Source organism: Arvicola amphibius, chromosome 13 (genome assembly GCF_903992535.2).
Source record: "Arvicola amphibius chromosome 13, mArvAmp1.2, whole genome shotgun sequence".
Lineage (NCBI taxonomy): Eukaryota > Metazoa > Chordata > Mammalia > Rodentia > Cricetidae > Arvicola > Arvicola amphibius.
Window position 1 is genome coordinate 61,593,723 of NC_052059.1, and position 22,325 is coordinate 61,616,047.

Below are 22,325 nucleotides of genomic sequence, written 5' to 3' on the forward strand. Positions count from 1 at the left end.
ATTTGGAAAAGTGGTTCTTCTTTTGTTTCCACAGAGGATGAGAATCTGTGGATTTCTTCCAGACTAATGTGGTTTGATGGATCAAGACCCTCTGAAAGACCTCTGCAAACCCCTAAAATTGCTTTAACCCCCAAAAGCAGGAAGCAGTTTGGAGAGAACTATGCCCAAATTCCCAAATAATGTTTATAAATATTTGTTTACACTTATAGGGAGATATTATATAGCAATGACTGTTTTGCATTTGTTTGGATCTTGGTTTATTGACAAAAATTTAAGGTCAGTTTTGTTAAATGTATATTTCTGCTCTTTATTAACGTATTGTATTTGTGCAGCTCATTTAAAACTGTAATGTATAATTCAAAAATAGAGGTTAATAGATCATTATTTATAATAGTCAAACTTGCAGTCATGTTAGGCTACCCTTGATGTACAGAGCTATATTTCAGTTGGATAGCTATTCTTCATACCATTCAAAGACTAACAGAATATGACATTTAAAATGTTAAGAACTTAGGATTTTTATGATGATAAGAAACATCTGCTCCTGGAAACACCAAATCTACTTCATGAGGAAGATGGACATCAAAACGCTCCTTATTGAGTTTATTAGCCATTTGGGCATGAAACTGCTCTTGCCTAAACTGCTTGACTTGCAGGACCCACAGAAAAATGACTGCTGAACTTGTCTAAAGGTGAGATGGTTATTCGGGGTTCCTGCTTCATGAATGAGTCCACCAGACATTCTGTAGGATACAGAAGAAAATGACTGACAAACTCCTAATATAGGAGGAACTGCCTTTGAAATTTCCTGCTTCTTGGAAAAGTCTTCCAGATACCATGAGCCAGTAGGATGAAGATGAATATCTGTAATATTACAGAAATACTTTGGGTGACTGTCCAGGCAGTGAGAAGTATCTGTCAATTCTAGAGTTTTGGAATTTGCTTACAATGCACTCCCTCTTTACTTAGGTAGTATTATATCCTTCTGGAGTCTTTAATGCAGTTGAAAAATAGATAGTTATAATTATAGTTTTTCTTGGTTATGATAAAAGATAAAGTAGATATAAATATTGTAACTGTAATTTTTGCTTGATAACTTTTGTTATATATAATTTTACTACATTAAAGTTAAAACCTTACTTTTTATTTGAACAGAAAAGGGGAAATGGTGTGGGAAGTTTTTCTGTATATGTGTTGTTTTATTGGTTAATGAATTAAAAAGCTGCTTTATCCTGTGATCGGGCAGAATTGAGCTCGGAAGGAAAACTAAACTGAATGCTGGGAGAAAGTAGGCAGTGTAGAAACACAAAAAGCTCAGATAGCTAAAATAACTATTAATAATAATAATAATAATAATAATAATAATAATAATAGTCTGTTATAAGTGTTACCACCCCAGATTTCAAGTTGTATTACATAACTGTAGTCAGAAAAGTATTTTAGTATTAGCATAGAAAAGGACATGCTGATCAATGGAAAATAACTGAAGACCCAAACAGAAGACAACATACTTAGGAACATCTTATTTGATTAAAAAAAGCCAAAAATATAAACCAGAAAAAGATGGAATATTCAGAAAATAGTGCTGATTCCACTGAACAGCTGTTGTAAAAGCATACAAAAAGAATTACTTTATCACCCTGTACAGAACTCAAATACAAAATAATCAAGGACCTCAACATATATCCAGATTCTCTGAATGTAATAGAAGCGAAATGTGATATACTATTGAACTTTTTTTGTATAGAAAAACATTTCTGAATAGGATACTAATAGCACAGTTATTGGAAACAATAATTGATAAGTGGAATTTAATGAAACGGAAAAGCATACATATGGGCAAAGGACACCATCATTTGACTATAGTAGCAGTTTTCAGAAAGGGAAAACATCATTGCTATCTATACATCTGATGAAGCGTTGATTTCTAAAATATATAAAGAACTAAAAAAACTAAACATCAAGAAAAGAAATAATCCAATTAAAAAGGGGTACAGATCTCAGCAGAGAGTTCTCAAAAGATGAAACACAAATAACAGAAACACCTAAAATATATTCAACATCCTTAGTCAGCCAGAAAATGTAAATTAAAACCACTATAAGATTTTTATCTTACACTTGTCAGAATGGCCATAATCAATAAAAATATAGACATCTTAAGCTGGTGAGGATATAGTGTAAGGGGAACACTCATCCTTTTCTGTTGACAGTGCAAACTTTAATAGCCACCATGGAAGTAAGTATTGTGACTCTTCAGGATGATGGGAATACATCTATCTCAAGATTCATCTATACCAGTTTTGGCCTTATATTCATAGGCCCTATACCCTTCTGCAGAGAAACTTGTTCATTGATTTTCACTACAGTTCTATTCATAACAGCCAGAAATATAAATAGCTTAGATTCCCATCAAGACATGGATAGATAATGAAAATGTGGTATATTTATACAATGAAATATTATTCAGCTATTAAGTCATAAAATTCTCAGGTAAATGGATGGAACCAAGAAAAAAATCCTGAGTGAGGTAGCCAAAACCCCAAAAGACAAATATAGTATGTATTCTCTTATACATTGATATTAGCTTTTAAGCCTTAAATGGGCTTTCTATAATCCGTATTTCTATTCAAGTTAAAAATAGAATAGGAGATGAGGGAAGAGGGAAGGACTTCCTGAATAGGGGAAATTAGAATAGATAGTAAAAGAGACAAGGTGGGTTGTGTAACAGGAGGATTAAACAGAAAGGAGAAGAGAAGAGAGGATAAGGAAGGTAATATGAGGAGAGAGAGCTAAAACTCAACTCCATCTTAAAGATCATATGGAAACCTTCTATGTTAAAAGCTTATATATATTTATATGTACATGTATATATATGCATACAATATGTACATATATGTATATATGAATGAAAGAAATATAAATGAGATCACTAAATAATAGTGAGACAAATTATCAACTAGATATCTGTTACTAAAAATGAAAGAAACAGTGCCAAGAATGGATGTCATCTAACTGAGCTGTTGGCAAAAGGGTCCCCATGTAAATAAACAAATCAGGCTATTTTCAAGGCTGTTGGTTGTTTTCCATAAACTGATGGAAAGCCACTATTGAGGAAGACAACACCAACATGCCTCATTGAACATGGAGAAGTAAAGCTGGCTAACTAGAACTCTCATCCCTATGGACCAGTGTTCATGATATAGAAATACTTTTTGAAAGCTACTAGAGGAGAAAAACAAACACCAACCCAACTATAAATCCTTTGATCTACAATGGTGACCTGCCTATATACTTCACTTGTGCAAAAATATCTCAAATGATATTGTGGTGACCAAACACATTCTAAATAGACTTAAGGCCATCTCTGTGAGATGAAACCCATGCCTGACATTATTCCAATGACAAAGAACCTGAGGCAAGGTAGGTTATGGACCTAGAGAAAAACAAATATTATTGTTCTCCTGAAGATATGTAACAATATAATGACTTTTAATGACTTTCTGCTATACCTGTAGATCAATGTCTTGTTCAGCCATCAACAGGGAAGCTTCCAATTGTGGGAACAAACAGAGAGAGCAAAATCTCCACAACTGGAAAATGTGCAGAGAATGAAAGTCATTACCTTGGAACTCCCAGTCCTAAATGGAATGTCTCCATCCAACCTCTTCCTTCAGGCATCAGGGAATTTTGCAGAAGAGGAAGCAAGAAGTTTCTAAGATCTGATGGGTGTGGAAGGCACTAAGCAAACAGTGCCCTATAGAAGCTAAAGACTGGTTCACATATGAACTCATAGAGATGTTGGTGGCAGTATGAAGGGTTTTTAGAGGTGCTCTACATATGGGGGTTGCAGTGCTGAGAAGGGGAGTGAACATGATTCCTCATCCCTACCCAAGAAGCTATCTACAATTGACAACATCTCACAAAGGAAATAATTAGTTTTTGTCAACAGAGAGTTTCACTTTGTATACAAACCACACTTTAAAGACAGGTTTTAAGCCCAGTAGTACATGGCCAAGTCAAATGAACTCAATTGTATTTTTAGAGGTTTATTTTACTTTATCTGCATATTATTAAACATATTGGTTGTTTGCTTATATTTCATGTTTTCCAATATTTAATTTTTAGAGATTTTTTTATGTGTATTTGTTTTTGCATGTATATGAACTTCTCATTCTTTTTATTTTTTTCTGTTTGTTCTATTCTGATTTATTTATTTGCTTCTTTGTTTTCTAAAAAGAGAGAGAAAGAATGTGGGGAGATAGATATGTGGGGATGTGGGGAGGAGCTGGAAGGACATGTGAGAAAGAAAACAGTGATCAGAATACATAACATGAAAAAAAAATCTATTTTCAACTAGAAAAAAGAATAGCAGTGGATCAGCTGAGTCTTTCTTGCTCAAAGTGACCTAGTTTGGGAGCTCTTATTTCTTGTTTTAGATAGACTGGACTGTGTTCTTTCCAGCTCCAACATGCAGTGCTGAAAAAGTTGATTTTCCATGAGGCAAATGTTCCTGCAGGAATAATATGGAGACACAAGGCAAAGAGAGAAATATGGAAGAAACCAGTGCTCTTAACAATTGAGCTGTCTTCCTAACTCCTCTTCTGATAATTTTATAATGGCATTGTGCCCAGAGTTTCTGTATTGTAATGGGACTGAATAAAGGACTTCAGGAATTCTTCTGTCTTTGAAATTCTTTTATGCAACTGAACAAAGAAAATACCTGTAGAGAGCAGTGTCAGGCAGAGTGTTAAAGGACTGGGAAGAAATTGTCTCATAGTATGACATCCTAAGAGCATGCACATTCTCAGGCATCTAACATGCATGCCATTTCCCTGACAGGTCTCTGAAAAATGTCTTGATTTAATAATAATATTTGTTTACTTATTAGTATACAGTGTTCTGCCTGCATGTATGCTTGCAGGCAAGAAGGGGACACCGGATCTCATTACAGATGGCTGTGAGTCACCATGCAGTCATTGGGAATTGAACTCAGGACCTCTGAGAAAGCAATTAGCGTTCTTAACCACTGAGCCATCTCTACAACCCTATGAGAAGCCTTAACTCCTCTGAAGAGTGAATGTGAGGTTGGGTGCGGAGGCAAAGACGGAGGAAACAAGAGGAGGGGAGGGAATAGGAACTGGGATTGGTATGTAAAATGAGAAAAGATAGTTTTTTAAAAAATAGAATAAAAAGATTTGTTTGTTGTGCCTTTCTACCACTTAATTAACAAGACCTTCAAAATTAATTCTTTTTTCAACTTCATATTTAGTAGATTAGTGGAAAATGTTGTCCCATGATTTCTAAACACAGGGTGGAAACAGTTTCTCTCAGTTTCCAGTTTTGAGAAACGATCAAAATGATTCTGGAGTGTGAAAGAGGGGTTGATATTTTATGTCATTAGCACAAATCTTTGATAAAATATAGATTTTATTCATATGGGATGATGTTTCTGAGCTTTTATCTTTCTACAAGTTAGTATCACATCAGTCTAGTTTAAGTGTGAACTACCGCAGTGGTATTTTTCTGTTTCCTCACTCCTTCTTTCTAATTGGTGGAGATCTGATAAAGCCACAGCTGTGCAAATCCTCCTGCAGAGTCTGCCTGTGGCAGGGCTGTAAGCTGCATACCCAGCCACAGTTTGGGGCCAGGCTGCAGGCTTGCTGGAAGCACTGTGCCTCTGCTGCACAGAGGTAGGTGCCAGAGTCCTCCAGCTGGGCATCCCTGATGTGAAGGGTGCTCTTGCGCTCCTTAGAGTTGAAGGTTGAGTTTAACCTCCCATTCTGCTGTGTTCCCGGAGACAGATAGAAAAGATTGATGAGGCTTCCCCTGGAATTCTGCCGGAACCACTGCACACTTCTCATGCTTGTAGAAAAGTTGCATGTGAGAACAGAACTGGTTCCCTCTTGGAGACTCAGGTTTGAAGGACTCTGCTCCACCTCAACTCCTCTCACCCCTGCTTGGAAACAGAAAAGTAATTCAGAATTAATAAAGGGTTTTGGCAAATATCCAAGAAGACACCATTCTCCCTCCACCACTGACATCTTTGCAGAATCCCTAAAGCAACTTAGGCGAGCACAACTCACAGCAAATCCACACCCACTGAATCCACAGAGCAGCTCCCAGTTTCCTGTCCATGGCCCCTGTCCAATTGCCGGGGTGTCTTCTCTCCAGCTATGAGGGTGCCAAGTCATGTGCCCAGACACACTTGTGCTTACACAGAACAGTTCTCTCTTAGTCACCGAGCTTCCTCTTTCATCTGAAGAAGAAACTCCACCCACCTCCACTGCACAGTTATGGAGGACAATGATTTAGAGCCCAGGACACTCTATTTCTAATGTAACTCTCCTTATACGGGAGCTTGGGGGAAGATGTGTGAGGAAGAGGAATTCATAAATGCAGAACACTGGTGTGAGAACTAATAGCTCCAGTGGGTTAAGGAGAGCCTTGCAGGATCCTAGCAAGATTTTTTGACTTTTTTAATTGAAAAATTTCAACAATATATTCTGATCATTGTATCTCCTTCTCAATCATTTCCAAGAGCTTTCAGACCTTCTCACTCACCCAACTCCATGCTCTTTTTTGTCTCTTTTTAGAAATCAAAGAGGCAAACAAAGAAAACCCAAACAGAACAGAATTAAAAAAAAGAAGAAACTCTCTCACACACAAACCTGAAACTGCTTCAAAACACAAAATACATACAAACAAAAGACCAGTTAAGAAGAAAACAATGTTCACACTAAGTATCATGCAATAACGTTATTGGATTCATTCTATGTTGGCCATCTATTGCTGGGCATGGGACCACCCTTGATTATGATCAACAGAGCCAACAAGGAAGTCCTGGCAGGACTCTTAAATTACCCTGATACATCAGCATGCAATGCAGTGAATGGAATACAAGGAATTTCTTGCTATTAAGATCATCATGTACTTGGAAAATGTTTCCAACAGAGTTTATTGGTTATAAGAAAAACAAGACATGCCCCACCCTGTTTCTACCTTGATTTATTTTCCATCTCTTGACTTCTGTCCAACTCTTCCACTGTGCTGTGTAGGAAAACACAGCTGATACAGATCAGGCTATGAATGCCTGCCTGCTCCAGGTCATTAAGGCCCCACTCCTCTTTTCTTTCATAACTTGTTTTTCTTCTCAAGTATTTATTTTTTCTTTTTCTAGTTTAAAGTACATATATATACATATATATTACATATGTGTGATATGATGATATTGGAATAATTTCTATTTCTTTGAATTTGGGAAATTTTAAACATAAAACTCAAAAAAGAGAGCAGTGGAGATGTTTTCTCTTGAGTATCCATCTTCATAATGCCCAGAAAGATTTTATTTTGCTAATATCTGTTCAGAGAATTGTTCTTAAAATAGATAGACACATGGGATCCACTGAATAGGCTCTAGATGTCTGTGATTTTTCTACAGAATGATTGAGAGTTAAAGATCCAGGTGATCTCTACACTATCACCTCTACTCTTTGCTTTGTGAGTGGATTGCCTTATGTCCTTATGTCTGTTCTCAGGTCTTCAAATTTCTAGACAATTTAAGAAAAGGTAATTTCTAGAAACCCTGCAGTGCCCCCTAGTGGACAGATGTCACCAACAAATGTGACTTCAGGCCACGTTCACAAGTCTCATTAAAACAGCTCTTTTCACCCCATCACTTCCTGGTGAAGGAAAAGCAGGTGGTCAGAAGACAAGACTGTCTAGATGGAGTTCTCAAAATAAAACAAGAAAAATGAAAGAAAGAAAGAAAGAAAGAAAGAAAGAAAGAAAGAAAGAAAGAAAGAAAGAAAGAGAAAAATGGCCAAGAAATATTTCAAAATTTCTCATCATTCTTAGCAAATAGTGAAATGCAAATTGAAACAACTTTGAGATTTCACCTCACACCAGTTAGAGTGTCTAAAGTCAATAAAACACCTAACAACAAATGTTGGCGGGGGCTAGTGGGGTGAAAGGAACCTTCATTCACTGTTGGAGAAATGAAAATTGGCACAGTTAACTCTGGAAATCGATATGGAGAGTCATCAAAAGCCTAAAGCTAAATCTACCACACAACCCAGTTATGCGACTTCTTGCCATATGCCAAAGAACTCTACATCCTACTCCACAGATAATCACTTACTATGTTCATTGTTTCTCTATTCACAGTAACTAGGAAATGGAAACAATTTAAATGACCTTCAACTCTTGAATGGGTAATAAAATGTGGCACCTACACATTATTAATTATTCTTCTAAGTAAAGAAAAATAGCATCATAACTTTGCAGGTAGATGGATGGAACTAGAAAGGATTATTTTGAATGAGTTGACAGAAACCCCAAAGGACAAATGCCACATATTCTGCCAGTGAACTTCTAACTACAATGGAAATTGTAGAGGCTCCTAACTCCAAATCTTCAGATGGAAATATATAACTTGGACTAGCCACAGAAGCCAGAAATTCCAAAAGGGAACACATAGTTGACAAGAAGCACCAGAAATTGGAATAGCAAGGTAAATATAATTTGGGGCATAGAGGTTCAGAATTGAGATGTTATCTTTGTGGATTTTTCCTTTGATGAATACAAAGTGTCCTTCCTTTCTCTTTTGATTAATTTTTGGCTGGAAGTCTGTTTTGTTAAATATTAAAATGGTCATACTATCTTGCTTTATGAGTCAATTTGCTTGGAAAAATCTTTTTCAAATCCTTTAATATGAATTAATGTCTGTCTTTGATGTTGAGGTGTTTCTTGTATGCAGCAAAAGGGTGAATCTTGTTTCACATCTATTCTGTTAGCCTGTGTCTTTTTATTAGGGAATTGAGTCCATTGATATTAAGAGATATTAATTACCAATGATTGTTTATTACTGATATTTTAGTGGTGGTGTTTTGTCTTTCACTGCCTAAACTTGGCTGTCCTGAAACTATCTCTGTAGACCAGGCTGGCCTCAACCTCAGAGATCTGCCAGCCTCTGTTGCCCCAGTACTGGGAATAAAGGCATGCAACACTTTACCCAGCACTAAGCTTTTCTTTAATTCCTTTGTACAAGTTGGAAATTTAGCTGGATGCAATCTTGCTCTGAGATTACCACTCTCTTTATTCCATTTTTTAATCTGTTTATCTCCTTTAATACAGGACTTAGCTTGATTCCAATTTATGGTACTTTTATTTTCTCAAATATTTTTTCTCCCTAAACTTGTTCTTTTTCATTATAAATCTTCATTTGTGCTACCACTAAGAACCACACAACTAGGCTGTTTTGATATTTCCTCTGCACATGAAGTAATGCAAAAAATTCACTTTAACCTCAGGAAGATTCTTTGGACAAGGGAAAAATGCTGCCACATTCTTCACCAAAATATCACAAGAATGATCTCTAGGCAACATACTAAAATTCTTCTTTGAAACCTCTTGATCCAGGCTTCAGCAGTTCAAATAACTCAGTGACATAGTATCCCATGCTCTTAATAACTAATGGGGTCTATTCAGCATTGCTTAAAGCATTCCACTGCTTTTCTAATCTATAGTCCATAGTCCATATTCCTTCAAACAAGAGTATGGTCAGGCCTCTCAGAGTAATACCCCAGTCTCTGGTACCAATTTCTGTCTTAGTTATGGTTTCTGCTGCTGTGAAGAGACACCATGACCACAACAACTTTTATAAAGAAAAAAAGTTTCATTGAGGTGTTTTGCTTACAGTTTCAGAAGTTCAGTCTATTATCATCATGATGGGAACATGGTGTTGTGAAATCAGGCATAGTGCTGGTCTGAAGGCAATATCTAGTAGACTCCATCCCTCAGTGTGACTTTATTCTAAACCCTCAAAGCCCACCTCTATATTGCCACCCTTCCTCCAACAACATATTTACAAATATCACAGACCAACATAGCCACACCTCCTCATAGTGCCACTCCCTTTGTGGGCCATTTTCTTTCAAACCATCGCACCTAGATTTTTCATTTTCAGATTTCCCTTGACTTGTGCCTTCTTTATTGCTTCTTGTTTCATTTTCAGGTCTTGAACATTTTATTCATTGCCTTCACCTGTTGTTTGTAGTTTCCTGGATTTCTTAAGAGATTTGTTAATTTCTTCTTTAAGAGCTTCTTTTGTCTTCATGAGATTGGATTTAAGGTCATTTTCTTATGTTTCAGCTGGGTTGGAATATCCAGGGCTTACATAGTAAGATAGATGCACTCTGGTGGTGCCATATACTCATCTGTCTCTGGGGTTATTATGTGTTTACCTGTCAATTTCTGAGTTTATCTTTGTTGGATGAATGCTTTTTGATGTTTTGCATCCTGGTTTCTGTTTTGTCTCTGGTTTTGTGGCATGAGTGGCCTATGATCATGGTGACCAGTGAGTCTTCAGGTCTAGTAGGTGTTTCTTTGGGGGATTTGGTGGTTTGTACGGCCTCTGGAGTTCTGGGTACTAGCTTGGTCTCCAGTAGAGCAGAAATCTTCTGCTGGAATTGTTGGCCTAGATATGGACCTCAGGAGAAAGGTGCTGTCTGGAATGCTGGGGAGTTTTCAAGGACTGTGGGTGGTGTTTTTCCTGGGGATCCTAGTACTGATGTAACCTCCAGCATAGCGGGAGTATTCACCAGGGTGAAAGTAATGTGTAGTAATAAAAGATGCAGAAGGAATCATAACACAAATTCTTAAGCAGATTTGAAAAATATAGGTGTCAAAAATAAGATAGTACATTTATAACTGTGACAAATTCTTTGGAAAAATGCCAATCTTTCTCCAATTCTTTATTTATTAATGGTAATCACAACACACAGAGGGGACTCCCACATCAAAGTACATTGCTTCTTTTTCTATCTGTGATGAGGTATTAGTTCTGATATCCGCTGGAAGTGAAGTGGATTGTTAATATTCATAATGAAAGCAATTTATGAAATGCACCTCAGAATTCAGATAAAATAGTTTTAGGCTGAGTTTGAATGGCCTACAGGTATGACAATGGTATCTGATGGTATCTATCTATCTATCTATCTATCTATCTATCTATCTATCTATCATCTATCTATCTATCTTTGTAATATGATACTAACAGTGTTTTTTGGTATATAATAATTTTATAGAATAGATAAACTTTTAAAAATAGTTATAAGTAATTATTTTAATTTAATCTTGTATATAATGTGCAGCAATTGTAAAATTTAATTTCGTTTCTAAAGAAAAAATTCACATGTAATAATCTTTTAGTTGGGGTTGGAGATATGCCTCAGTTCAGAAAGGGCTTGTGAAAACATGGGATCTGAGTTCAGTTTTCAGATCAGAACCCAAAAAAGAAAAAAAAATCAGCAAAACCCTAAAAATATAGGTTATAATATACACTTGTAATTTCAGTACTGGATAGATAGAAACAGGTGGATCCCTGGCCTTGCTGGCCAGTCTAGCTTAGTCAATGAGTTCCAGGACACCGAGAGACCATTATTCATGAAGTAAAGGTGGGCCCTGATTGCACATCCTAAAAGCCCAGTCTGCTCAGCTCAGCTAACTTTACCCTGTCTACACAACATCCAATGTTCAGTTATTTCCCAGACCACTTATCATGTGCTAGGTCCAGTCTGTCCTAGATTAGTGTAATCTGTGCATAAATTCAGCCTACTGAACCACTAGAGCTTGCCTGCCCATGCTATCTCCAATCTCCAGGCTTTTCTTTGACTACACACCCTGTTTGCTGCCCTATCCTGATGATTTCCTAAGGCCTCAGGCCACCCATACTATTTTGATGCTCCTAGGTGTGGCTCTTGAGGTTGAGCATATCCATTCATTTGTCTCATAGTCAATCTTTCCTACTTCCTGCTGAATTGCAATCACCCTCATTCCTACAATCAACCTGATCTATAGACTCTACACACTCGATCTAAAATCAACAAAGGTTGGACAGCAATAGAAACAAAATGAAAGTTGCTCTGCACATATTGATACATAACAAATAAAACCAACAATAAAAGTGCACATACCCAGGTCTCTCTAGAAAAATACAGACAATATAAAAGACCAAGCCTGTAAATATTCCCCTAAACCAAAACTCTTTCTGGTCTTTTTTAATCTATGCCTAGATATATGTAATATGCATATCCCATGATAATAGAAAATCTTAGTTCACTATGTTAGAAACAAAAATTCCCTTTGAAAAGTTGTTGAAGTGGGAAAATCATGAGAAAGGTGAAAATTCTACCACCTCAGTGGTGGGAATGTTATGCTAAGGTGAGTGACTTTTGTTTATGTTGCATTTGTTTAACTCTGTGAAGCTGTGATACTGTGCCTGTCTAGAACACCCGATGGTCTAATAAAAAGCTGAATTGCCAATAGCAAGGCATATGAAGACTTGACAATATGAGCTTATTTCCACATTGACCACAGGTCAGAGAGCTGGAACTTACCTCTTGTTCCTACAAGGTTACTGTGCTTCTATATCAAACAACGGTCCCACCTAGCTGTAGATCAGAGAGTTCTTCTCTCAAGGTTATTGTCAACAGGTGTGACTAATAGCCAGACCCTGTACTCCAGGAATAGAGAAATAGATCTGTTCCTACCTTTAAAAAAAGTCTAAGGATCCAACTAAGTTCCAGTTCCCTTAAGGATATAACTTTGGATTTCACCCAGGGTGTGGTTTGCCTACAGAATGTTTTGGTCTAGAGTATAAGTGTGACTTATTTTGTTCTAGTAACTGAATGTCTAACTATGAATGTAGCCCATGACCTTCAATTTGTATGTTCATTTCCTTGTATCGTGTTAATGCAGTCTTTTATCTTACTCTTACCTTTTTGGGTTAGGGGTATTTTAAAAAATTAAAAACATTTTAAACATTTAAAAATTAATGTGGGTGAATTTCAGTATTCACTAGAATTCCCTCCTGATACTATTTTATGTTTCTCTGTGTTGTAAGGAGGCTACTTGTTCGTTTCATGGCTGCACAGATTCCCAAAATAACCATACAAAAACTGTATTACATACAGTAGAATCAAAACCCAGTGCCATTGTCTTTGGCTTCTCAGCCAGCCCTCCTCGTACTTGGCTTTGTGGGAACCTAGTCTGTCTGGATCCTCACCTTCCTAGACCTGGATGAATGGGGGAGGAACTTGGACTTCCCACAGGGTAAGGAACCCTGACTCCTCCTTGGACTGGAGACGAAGGGGGATGGGGGTGGGGGAAGGGGAAGGGAAATGGGAGGAGGTGAAAATTTGTAAAATTATATAATTTAATAAAAAAGAGCTGAAACCAGAAAAAAAGAAAAAATAAACTGTATTAATTAAATCACTGCTTGGCCAATTACTTAAGTGTATTGATAGCTAGCTCTTAGATCTAGAATTAACCTATCTCCATTATTTCATATTTTACCATGAAGCTCGTGGCCTACTGGCAAGGATTCAGCATGTCTGTCTCTGGAGGTAGCTCCATGGTTTCTCTCTGACTCCGCCTCCTTTTTTCCAGCATTCATTTTAGTTTTCCCTGCCTACCTCTGTTCTGCTCTTCTCAGCCCCAAGACTGTTTCTTTATTAACCAATGGAATTCACAGCATACAGAAGGGAATCCCACATCACCTTCCTTTTTCTGTTTAAATAAAAAAGAAAGATTTTAACTTTAACATGGTAAAATTACATATAATAACATGGGTATCAAGCAAGAATTATAGTTACAATATTTATATCTACTTTAACTTTTATCATAACTAAGGAAAACCATAACTATCAGTTCTTCAACTCCATCAAAGACCACAGAAGTATATAATATTACCCAAGTAAACAGGAAGTACAAGGTAAGCAACTTCCAAACTCTAGAATCGACAGAGACTTCTCGCTGCCTGGACAGGCACCCAAAGTTCTTCTGTACCATTGGGACATCCATCTTCAGCCTACAGGCCCATAGTATCCAGCAGACTTTTCCATGAGGCAAGAAATTTCAAAGACAGTTTCACCTATATTGGCAGTCTGTCAGTCACTTTCTTCTGTGTCCTGCAGAATGTCTGGCAGACTTTTTCATGAAGCAGGAACCCCGAATGACCATCTCACCCTTTAGGCAAGTTCAATAGTCATTTCTCTGTGGTCATGCATGTTCAGTTTTTGAGCATACCATGAAGCAATCCAGGAAAGAGCAGTTTCTTGCCCAAATGGCTAACAAACGCCATGAGGAGCCTCTTTGATGCTCATCTTCTTCTTGAAGTAATTGGTGCTGCTGGGAACAGATGTGTCTCATTGTCATGAAAGTCCTAGTTTGTAAAATATTTTAAATGCCATATTCTGAAGGTCTCTGAAAGATTTGAAGAATGCCTATCTAACTGAAATATATTTCTATATATCTAGAAAACCTAACCAACCTATATTTCTTTATTATACATTACATTTTTAAATGAGCTGCACAAACATAATAACTTAAGAGCAGAAATATGCAGTATAACAAAATTGACCTATAATTTTTTATCAATAAACCAAGATCCATATCAATGCAAATCTTTATATCATACCCCTCTTTAAAAGTAAACAAATATTTATAAGCAATATATGGAAATTTGGGTATGGTTCTCTCCAAACTAGTTCCTGCTTTTTGCTGGGCAAAGTATTTTCTTTTGGGGGTTTTCACGGTGACCTTTTGAGGGGTCTTAGTATATCATCTCTGTTTTATTATTTTCATCACGTCTTCATACTCTTTACTAATATTTTCTAAATCCCCATGCCTTTACCCTGACAAGAGGTATTTTTGTCAAGGATAGTCCCCAACAGAGGCAGGAGAAACAATAAGCAGAGCTGGCAGATAGAGAGAATATATAGAAAGAAAATCTGGAAGAAAAGGGGGAAAGAGTAGAGGAGGAGGAGGATATCAGGGGCCAGCCATCTAGTTAACACAGCCATCCATGGAGTAAGAGTAAGTAAGATATATAGAAGTAATACAACAAAAAGTCCAGAGGCCAAATGTAGAAAGGATAATATAAGTTAAGAAAAGCTGGTGATAAACAAGCCAAATTAAGACAGGTCATTTCCAAGTAAGAATAAGCCTCCAAGTGATTTATTTGGGAGCTGGGTGGCAGGACCCCCCAAAGAGTCAAAACATCACACTATAACACCCCAATGAATAAAAGAGCTCTGTATAAAGTGGGTGGGGGAGGAAGTCAGACTTTTATTCTAGAGAAACTTAAAAACATCAAGAACCAATTTATCTGCGCACAAGGTAACATCACACTTCAAGTGCTGTCTTTCAGCTCAGAGGAAAGGAGATTACCATAGGAATAAGACAGTGCTATGTAAAACATGTCATAAAATTGACAGAAATCTGTTTTGATTGCCAGTTCTGAAAGGGAAGTCCAAACTGGTCTGCATAGTGCTAATTTTAGTAACACTTTTCCCCCAACCTAATATTTCTATTGATTATTTTGCAGTTTCACATAATGCACCACAATCCCACTCAGGTCTTTATGATTTCACTCACCTTCCAGGTCCAATCTCTGCTGCAGGAAGGTCTGTGGGCCGAGGTTGGGCCTTATTCAGAAATGACATGGTCTTTATCTACTGTGATCACACTCTGCCACAACCTTTGCCACCATATTTTTAATTTTGCCGTCTTCTGTCACATTTGTGGTGATCCTCTGCCATCTTTCCTTCAGAATTCATGAGTCCACTTTTTAAAACCATCTTCCCATGAGACCTGACTTTTTGTCAATTGTTGCCGAAGGCTCTGCAGACTTCTCCTCTGACATGCTTCCCCTCCCAACCTCTATGTGTCTCTCAGAGCCCTTGGAATATTTCTGCAGTGAAGTAGATGCTGGAAGCTGCCACAATCTTTGATATATCTGGTATTTATAATTCTTTTTTTTTTTTTTTTTTTTAAAGAGTTTACTTTAGGAGCTAAAGGGGGCCTGCACAGCAGGGGCTCCCTTCCAGATCCCAGATTAGGCGTAATTTATACCCAAACACCTGTTTTCACAGAAATCCTTTATTAAGCAGGGAAGAAAAGCTAAAATGGCTAAAAAATTTTAAAAATTCTGACTCAGGCAGAAAACACAGCAAATGACTTGCAGGTGTAATTTTTTTCATTTGTGTGTGAATTTTTACATAAATTCAAGGTATAAAACATTAATGCAGGCAAAATATTTCAATTAATACATTTCAACAGTTTAACTTTATAACAAGTCTCAATAAACCTGTTAAAATTTGTCAGCATTTGGAATTTAAAAGAATAAGTACATTTCTTATTGATGACAGCTACTGATATTTGTAGCATTTTTTGTTATACAATAGATTCCATTTGCTCACTATACTTTTCTGAGTTGTCCTACATGCAAGTACATGCTTTTTAATTGATTTTTATTGAGCTCAACATTTTTCTCTGCTCCTCTCCCTGCTTCTCTCCTCCCCTTCAACCCTCTCCCAAGGTCCTCATGCTTCCAATTTATTCAGGAGATCTTGTCTTTTTCTACTTCCCTTATAGATTAGATTTATGTATGTCTCTCTTAGGATCCTCTTTGTTGTCTAGGTTTTCTGGAATTGTGATTTGTGGGCTGGTTTTCTTTGCTTTATGTTTAAAAACCACTTATGAGTGAGTACATGTGATAATTATCTTTCTGTGTCTGGGTTACCTCACTCAAAATGATGTTTTCTAGCTCCATTCATTTTCCTGAAAAATTCAAGAGGTTGTTATTTTTTCTGCTGTGTAGTACTCCATTGTATAAATGTACCACATTTTCCTTATCCATTTTTTGGTCAAAGGGCATTTAGGTTGTTTCCAGTTTCTGGCTATGACAAACAATGCTACTATAAACATAGTTGAGCACATGTCTTTGTGGCACAATTGAGCATCCTTTGGATATATACCCAAAAGTGGTTTTACTTGGGCTTGAGGAAGGTTGTTTCCCAATTTTCAGAGAAATTGCCACACTGACATCTAAAGAGGCTGTACCATCTTGCATTCCCACCAGCAATGCAGAAGTGTTCCCTTTTCCACACAACCTCTCCAGCATAAGTTGTCATCGGTGTTGTTGATCTTGGCCATTCTTACAGGTGTAAGATGGAATCTCAGAGTTGTTTTGATTTGCATTTCTCTGATGACTAAGGATGTTGAGCATTACCTTAAGTGGCTTTCAGCCATTTTAGATTCCTCTGTTGCGAGTTCTCTGTTTAGGTCTGTACTCCATTTTTTTTATTGAATCATTTGTTCTTTTGATGACCAATTTCTTGAGTTTCTTGTATATTTTGGAGATCAGACCTGTTTGATGTGGGTTTAGTAAATATCTTTTCCCATTATGTAGGCTGTTGTTTTGTTTTGTTGACCATGTCCTTTGCTTTACAGAAGCTTTTCAGTTTTAGGGGGTCCCATTTATTAATTGTTTCTCTCAGTGTCTGTGCTGCTAGAGTTATATTTAGGAAGTAGTCTCCTGTGTCAGTGCGTTCAAGTGTACTTCCCACTTTCTTTTCTATAAGGTTCAGTGTGGCTGGCTTTGTGTTGAGGTGTTTGATCCATTTGGACTTGAGTTTTGTGCAGGATGATAGATATGGGACTATTTTTATTCTTCCACATGTTGGTATTCAATTATGCTAGCACAATTTGTTAAATATGCTTTTTTCCCAATTGATATTTTTCGTTTCTTTATCAAAAATCAAGTGTCCAAAGGTGTGTGGATTAATATCCGGGTCCTTGATTTGGTTTCATTGGTCCTCCTGTCTGTTTTTATGCCAATGCAGGTGTAATTTTTAAGAAGAGGAAGATTGGGCATCTTTGTTAGAAGGGGCTAGGAGTGGTAAAGAAGAGAGGGGATGAGGGAGAAGGGAAACAGGTGTTTGTCACAGAGTGACAATGGACTGCCTCTGAAAAGAGAGGAGACAGATGTGGCACATAGGCAAATGGTGGTTTATAAAGGTAAAGGGGTAAACCTTGTACTAGGATGAGGTATTTAATTTTAATCGACATGTCAATTAGGTAAGACAGAGAGTGTTTTTGGTTGCTGGACTTTGGTAGTCAACCTCAGGAGGAGGAAGTGGCCAAATAAGGGATAGACCTTGGTAGCTTGCTTTAGGAATGTAATCTAAAGGCTTTTAGCAAGGCAAAGGGAGTGCAGGAGAAAGACAAGGCTTGCCAGAGCCACATGCTTGAGTGGTTTAGTGTCCCTTCAGAGCTTGGAGAGGTAGTTTAGAAGTCAAGAACAGGTACTTGCAAGAAACATGATGGTACTTGCCTTTGATTTCATCACTTTGGAGGCAGAGGCAGGAGGACCCAGGTTCCTCCTGGAGAGGATGCAGGAGACTTGTCTTCCCTTTGCTATGCAAGTGACCCTGCACCACCCACAGACCTCGCCCACAGCAGGAGATCACAGACACATGGATCTTACATGCTTCTCTCAACACTCCATAGACAGCTGCCAGGGTACAGGACTCCATCACTCTTTGATATTAGTAATACATTAAGGGAAAATTTTGCTGTGTATTATAAAGGTTTTCATGTCCTATCCCATAATAGTCTTCTAATAATACATCAAGTATTTTATTAAAAAGTAAGAGCCTTTCCATCATGAGTATTCTTTATCAGTGACACAGAGACATCTTTGGAGTGGGGGCAATCTAAATGGAATCTGACAGTCAACTAAGTCTTGACATCTAATTAGTTATTCTAATTATGAGATCATTCAAGATTTTCTAGCATTTGTTATAAGTTTTAGAAACAGAACTTTAAAATGTTTTAAACTATTCATCTATGAAACATAAAGTACAGGAAATTCATGGTGTCAACAGTGGAAAATATATTTGTCTTCAGCCATGGTCACGGGTTTGTGTGCAGGCAGCAGGTGCCTGGGGAGTACTGTGCACTTGCTGCACAGAAGTATGTGGCTGAGTCCTTAATATGAGCAGCTGTGATGTTCAGGGAGAGATGTTTTTCCTCCTTATTTAGTAAAACAGTATATTCTTGTTCTTCTTTTCTGTCCACATTTGAAAGAATACTTAAAAGGATCTGTAGACCTGCCCCAGGCTCTTGCTTGTACCAGTAGAAGTAATAATTGGCACTGTCTGTGTAGGTGCAGTTGATAATGGCACTGCCTCCCTCCTGGACACTCAGGAGAGAAGGCTGCTCCAGCTGCTCTGCTCTGCTCACACCTGTGCAAAAGGAAACAGCAGGAAGACCATCAGGACATGCTCCCCAGACTTTGATTTTTTTCCCATGGTGATTTCAGGCAATCTGGAGAAGCCAGTCTGCTCCTCAGACTAATAATGAACATTGCCAAATGCCTTGTTTTCCCAAAGCTCTCACTCACAGTTCAGCTGCAGCCACAAGAATAGGATAAGATGGCCAATTAGTGTTGCCATTGCTCTCGTTGGGGACTGTGACCTTCAGCCAGGCAAGATGCTTCTGTGTTCAGCTCCCGTCCTCTGTCCTCCACAGCACTGCAGGTTCTTCAGTCGTCTGCACAGAAAGCTGATGATTGTAGCTACTCTCAAGTTTGCAGCAACAGCCATGATCTGCCACCTGGTGGACAGTTCCTACCTGTTGCACCAGCTGCTCCTATCCTGTTTTGGACTACTACATTTTTCATGTATTTATTTTCTGCTTTTAGTCAATATTTGTTCTTAAGAATGTAGAATGCAAAGCTGAGAACTGATTCAATATTGTTTACCTTAGCACACAGTTTCATATATTGCTATAATCTCAGAAAAATCTTTTCGAGACACTCCTGACAGCATCACCCATCACACAGGGTATTTATTACTGAGTAGAATTTGAAGACATTAACATGGGTCCTCCAGTAAAAGATTACAGTCTTTTCCTACCTCTCCAACACCTAACATGCTCAGGAGACAGTGCCTGGTTTGGACATTAAACACCCCAAGGTATACAAATTGGGGAGCTACTGGAGCCAGAGAAAACCTGCCTAATGAATAGGTTGGAAAACCGCTAGGGATCGGAAATAAAGTTGGACCATAAAAAGGGAAATAACCTTAAGTGATTGTAGTGCTTTTGAGTAACTGATCCTTGGCTGACATGTCCACAGACAGAATCACCCCCCAACACATGCATACACACACACACACACACACACACACACACACACACACACAATACACACACACAGATGTGCTCTGGTACTTAAGACTTGGTGACTGCAATGGCCACTCACTCATCATTGTAATGTAGCTACGCTCACCTTTACATTATCAACACCCAATAATCAGGAAAGACACTTCTGAATGAAAAGGTACCATTGATCAAATGGCTTTACAAACATTACACAACATTCCATACAAAGCTTCAGGGTATACATTCTTCTCAGCATCACAGGAAACTCTCTCTAGAATAGATTACATTGTTGATCATAATTTAAGCCTTAACAAATACAAAAGAAATAAAATTATTTCCTGTTTTTTGGGAGATTGTGTTATGATAAAATTAGAAGTAAATAGCAAAAGGAACTACACAACTACATGATGATATACAGAAAAAAGGCCCATGACCTATTGAAAAAGAAACATTGAAGAACTTTAATTATTTTTAGAGTCAAATGAAAAACAAGAGCAACAAGTATAAGAATGTTTTGATTGCATCAAAAGCAGTTCTCTAGACAGCAAGATTGTATAATGAGTAAAAAAAATACTTGTCTTTAAGACTGACAAGCAGAATTCAATCCCCAGAAGATTTTTGGTAGAAATAAATAACCAACTCCTAAATTTTTTTCTTAGACCTAGATACGTATACCCTCTCACACATGTATTCTCTCTCCCCTAGCATGTAAACACACACACACACACACACACACACACACACACACACACACACACACACACACACGCTGAATGTAATTTTTAAGTGCAAAACAGTTTAAAGCAGTTTTAAGATAAAGGTTTATAAATACTCCCATTAGGATAGCAGAGAGGATGCCCTACTCCTACTGAGTCCCACCTCTACCACCTGGGAACTAGACTTCAGGCATTATTCATGGTCTCAAGAACCAGGACCACCTACAGCTTCCAGGAATTTAATTCCAGGATTCTAGCCCATACATCCTTCTACAACAAGTAAGGGGACATAACTATAGCACCCAGGATTTAGTGCACAAGAAACACAACCTACAGGCCTCCTACAATAAACAAAGGACCTGTCTTCCCCTGTTTAAGACAGTGTACACAATTCAGAAACTATTCTCCAAGTGCTGCCAATCCTAGTGTACTGGATCCATCTAAAACTCCTAGGAATTTTGTTCTGGAAAGTCAAGCCACACAGCCTCTTGTAGCAAGTAGGCTACCCGACTCCTCCTGCTTGACCCAATAGACACTGCTATGGAAAATTCTGCACCAGCCTCCTCAATATCAACCTGAATGAATTTCTTGACATGCTTTATTTCTCATATTATTGGGTATGGATGTTCAGGAGGGGAAGGGCCATTCCTGGGCAGTGCTTCTAACATGAGCCTTCAACTCCCCATTGGTGAAGTAGTGAAGAGATTCTAATGAAGCAGAGAGAAATCTCTATCTCTGGAAAGAGGAGGTGCTGAATGGCTTCCCCTGTGTCACAGGTGAGACTCCTAGAAGGTAAACCCCAGTTTTGGTCAGTTCAGGGAGAAATGATTAGCAATGAGGCAATCATGTTATTGATTAGATATCTCAAGAAGGGGATGAGCCACTTCCTGGGATGTGTTTGGAAGTGAGTCTTCTACTTCCAATACATGAACTAATGAGTATATTCTAATGAAGCCGAGAGAGATCTCTGACTTTGTAATGAGGAGATGAAGGTTTTCCCTTGTGGTTCTGGGAAGGGTCCTAGGAAGGGCAGCATGGCTTCCAGTGAATTACAGAACAGCAATAGTAGGTAGTATAATAGTAGCAATAGTTAGTAGGTAGGTGTGGGCTACTGCTGGTGACAATATGATTGTCTTTTCTAGACATTCTATTGTATTCTGGACAGCCCTTGTCATTCCCTGTGATGTCACCAGTGTTCTGGGAACACCATGTGACAGTGGGATATACTTTCAGTGCCTGTAGACATGTTGGCACAACTGAGAAGGCTGCTTGGGAGAGAGAATGGAGAACATGGGGAGACCTGTGAGAGGTAGACGGAGGGTAGACTTCAGTCTTAGTGTAAAACATGGAGAAATAAATGGTTCTGGGAAAGGTACAGTGAGTCCAGGGCAGGGAATGGGGAGGTTCCTGGAGGAGGTGGAGCTTGAGCTGGGCCTTCTGATAGTGGGGCTTGGTACCTGGGAGCTTCTGGGAAGCAATGGGCTTATCCTGCTTCTCTAGGTGTCCCAAGAGCATGCCCAGAGTAAACAGTTTCTGATCGTTAGCTTGGGAGAACCATGGATTGCCAAACCTGCACCTGCTTTTCTGGGAGATCCTTAATCT

At 38.1% G+C, this 22,325-nt stretch overlaps 1 gene segment (V, D, J or C); it reads right to left on the minus strand.

Annotated features, from left to right (window-relative positions):
• Positions 1–22,325, minus strand: part of LOC119800474 — a 600,210-nt gene that overhangs the window by 566,329 nt on the left and 11,556 nt on the right. The window contains 1 exon segment of the C gene segment in view: positions 5,676–5,953. Coding sequence covers positions 5,676–5,953 — 278 coding nt within the window.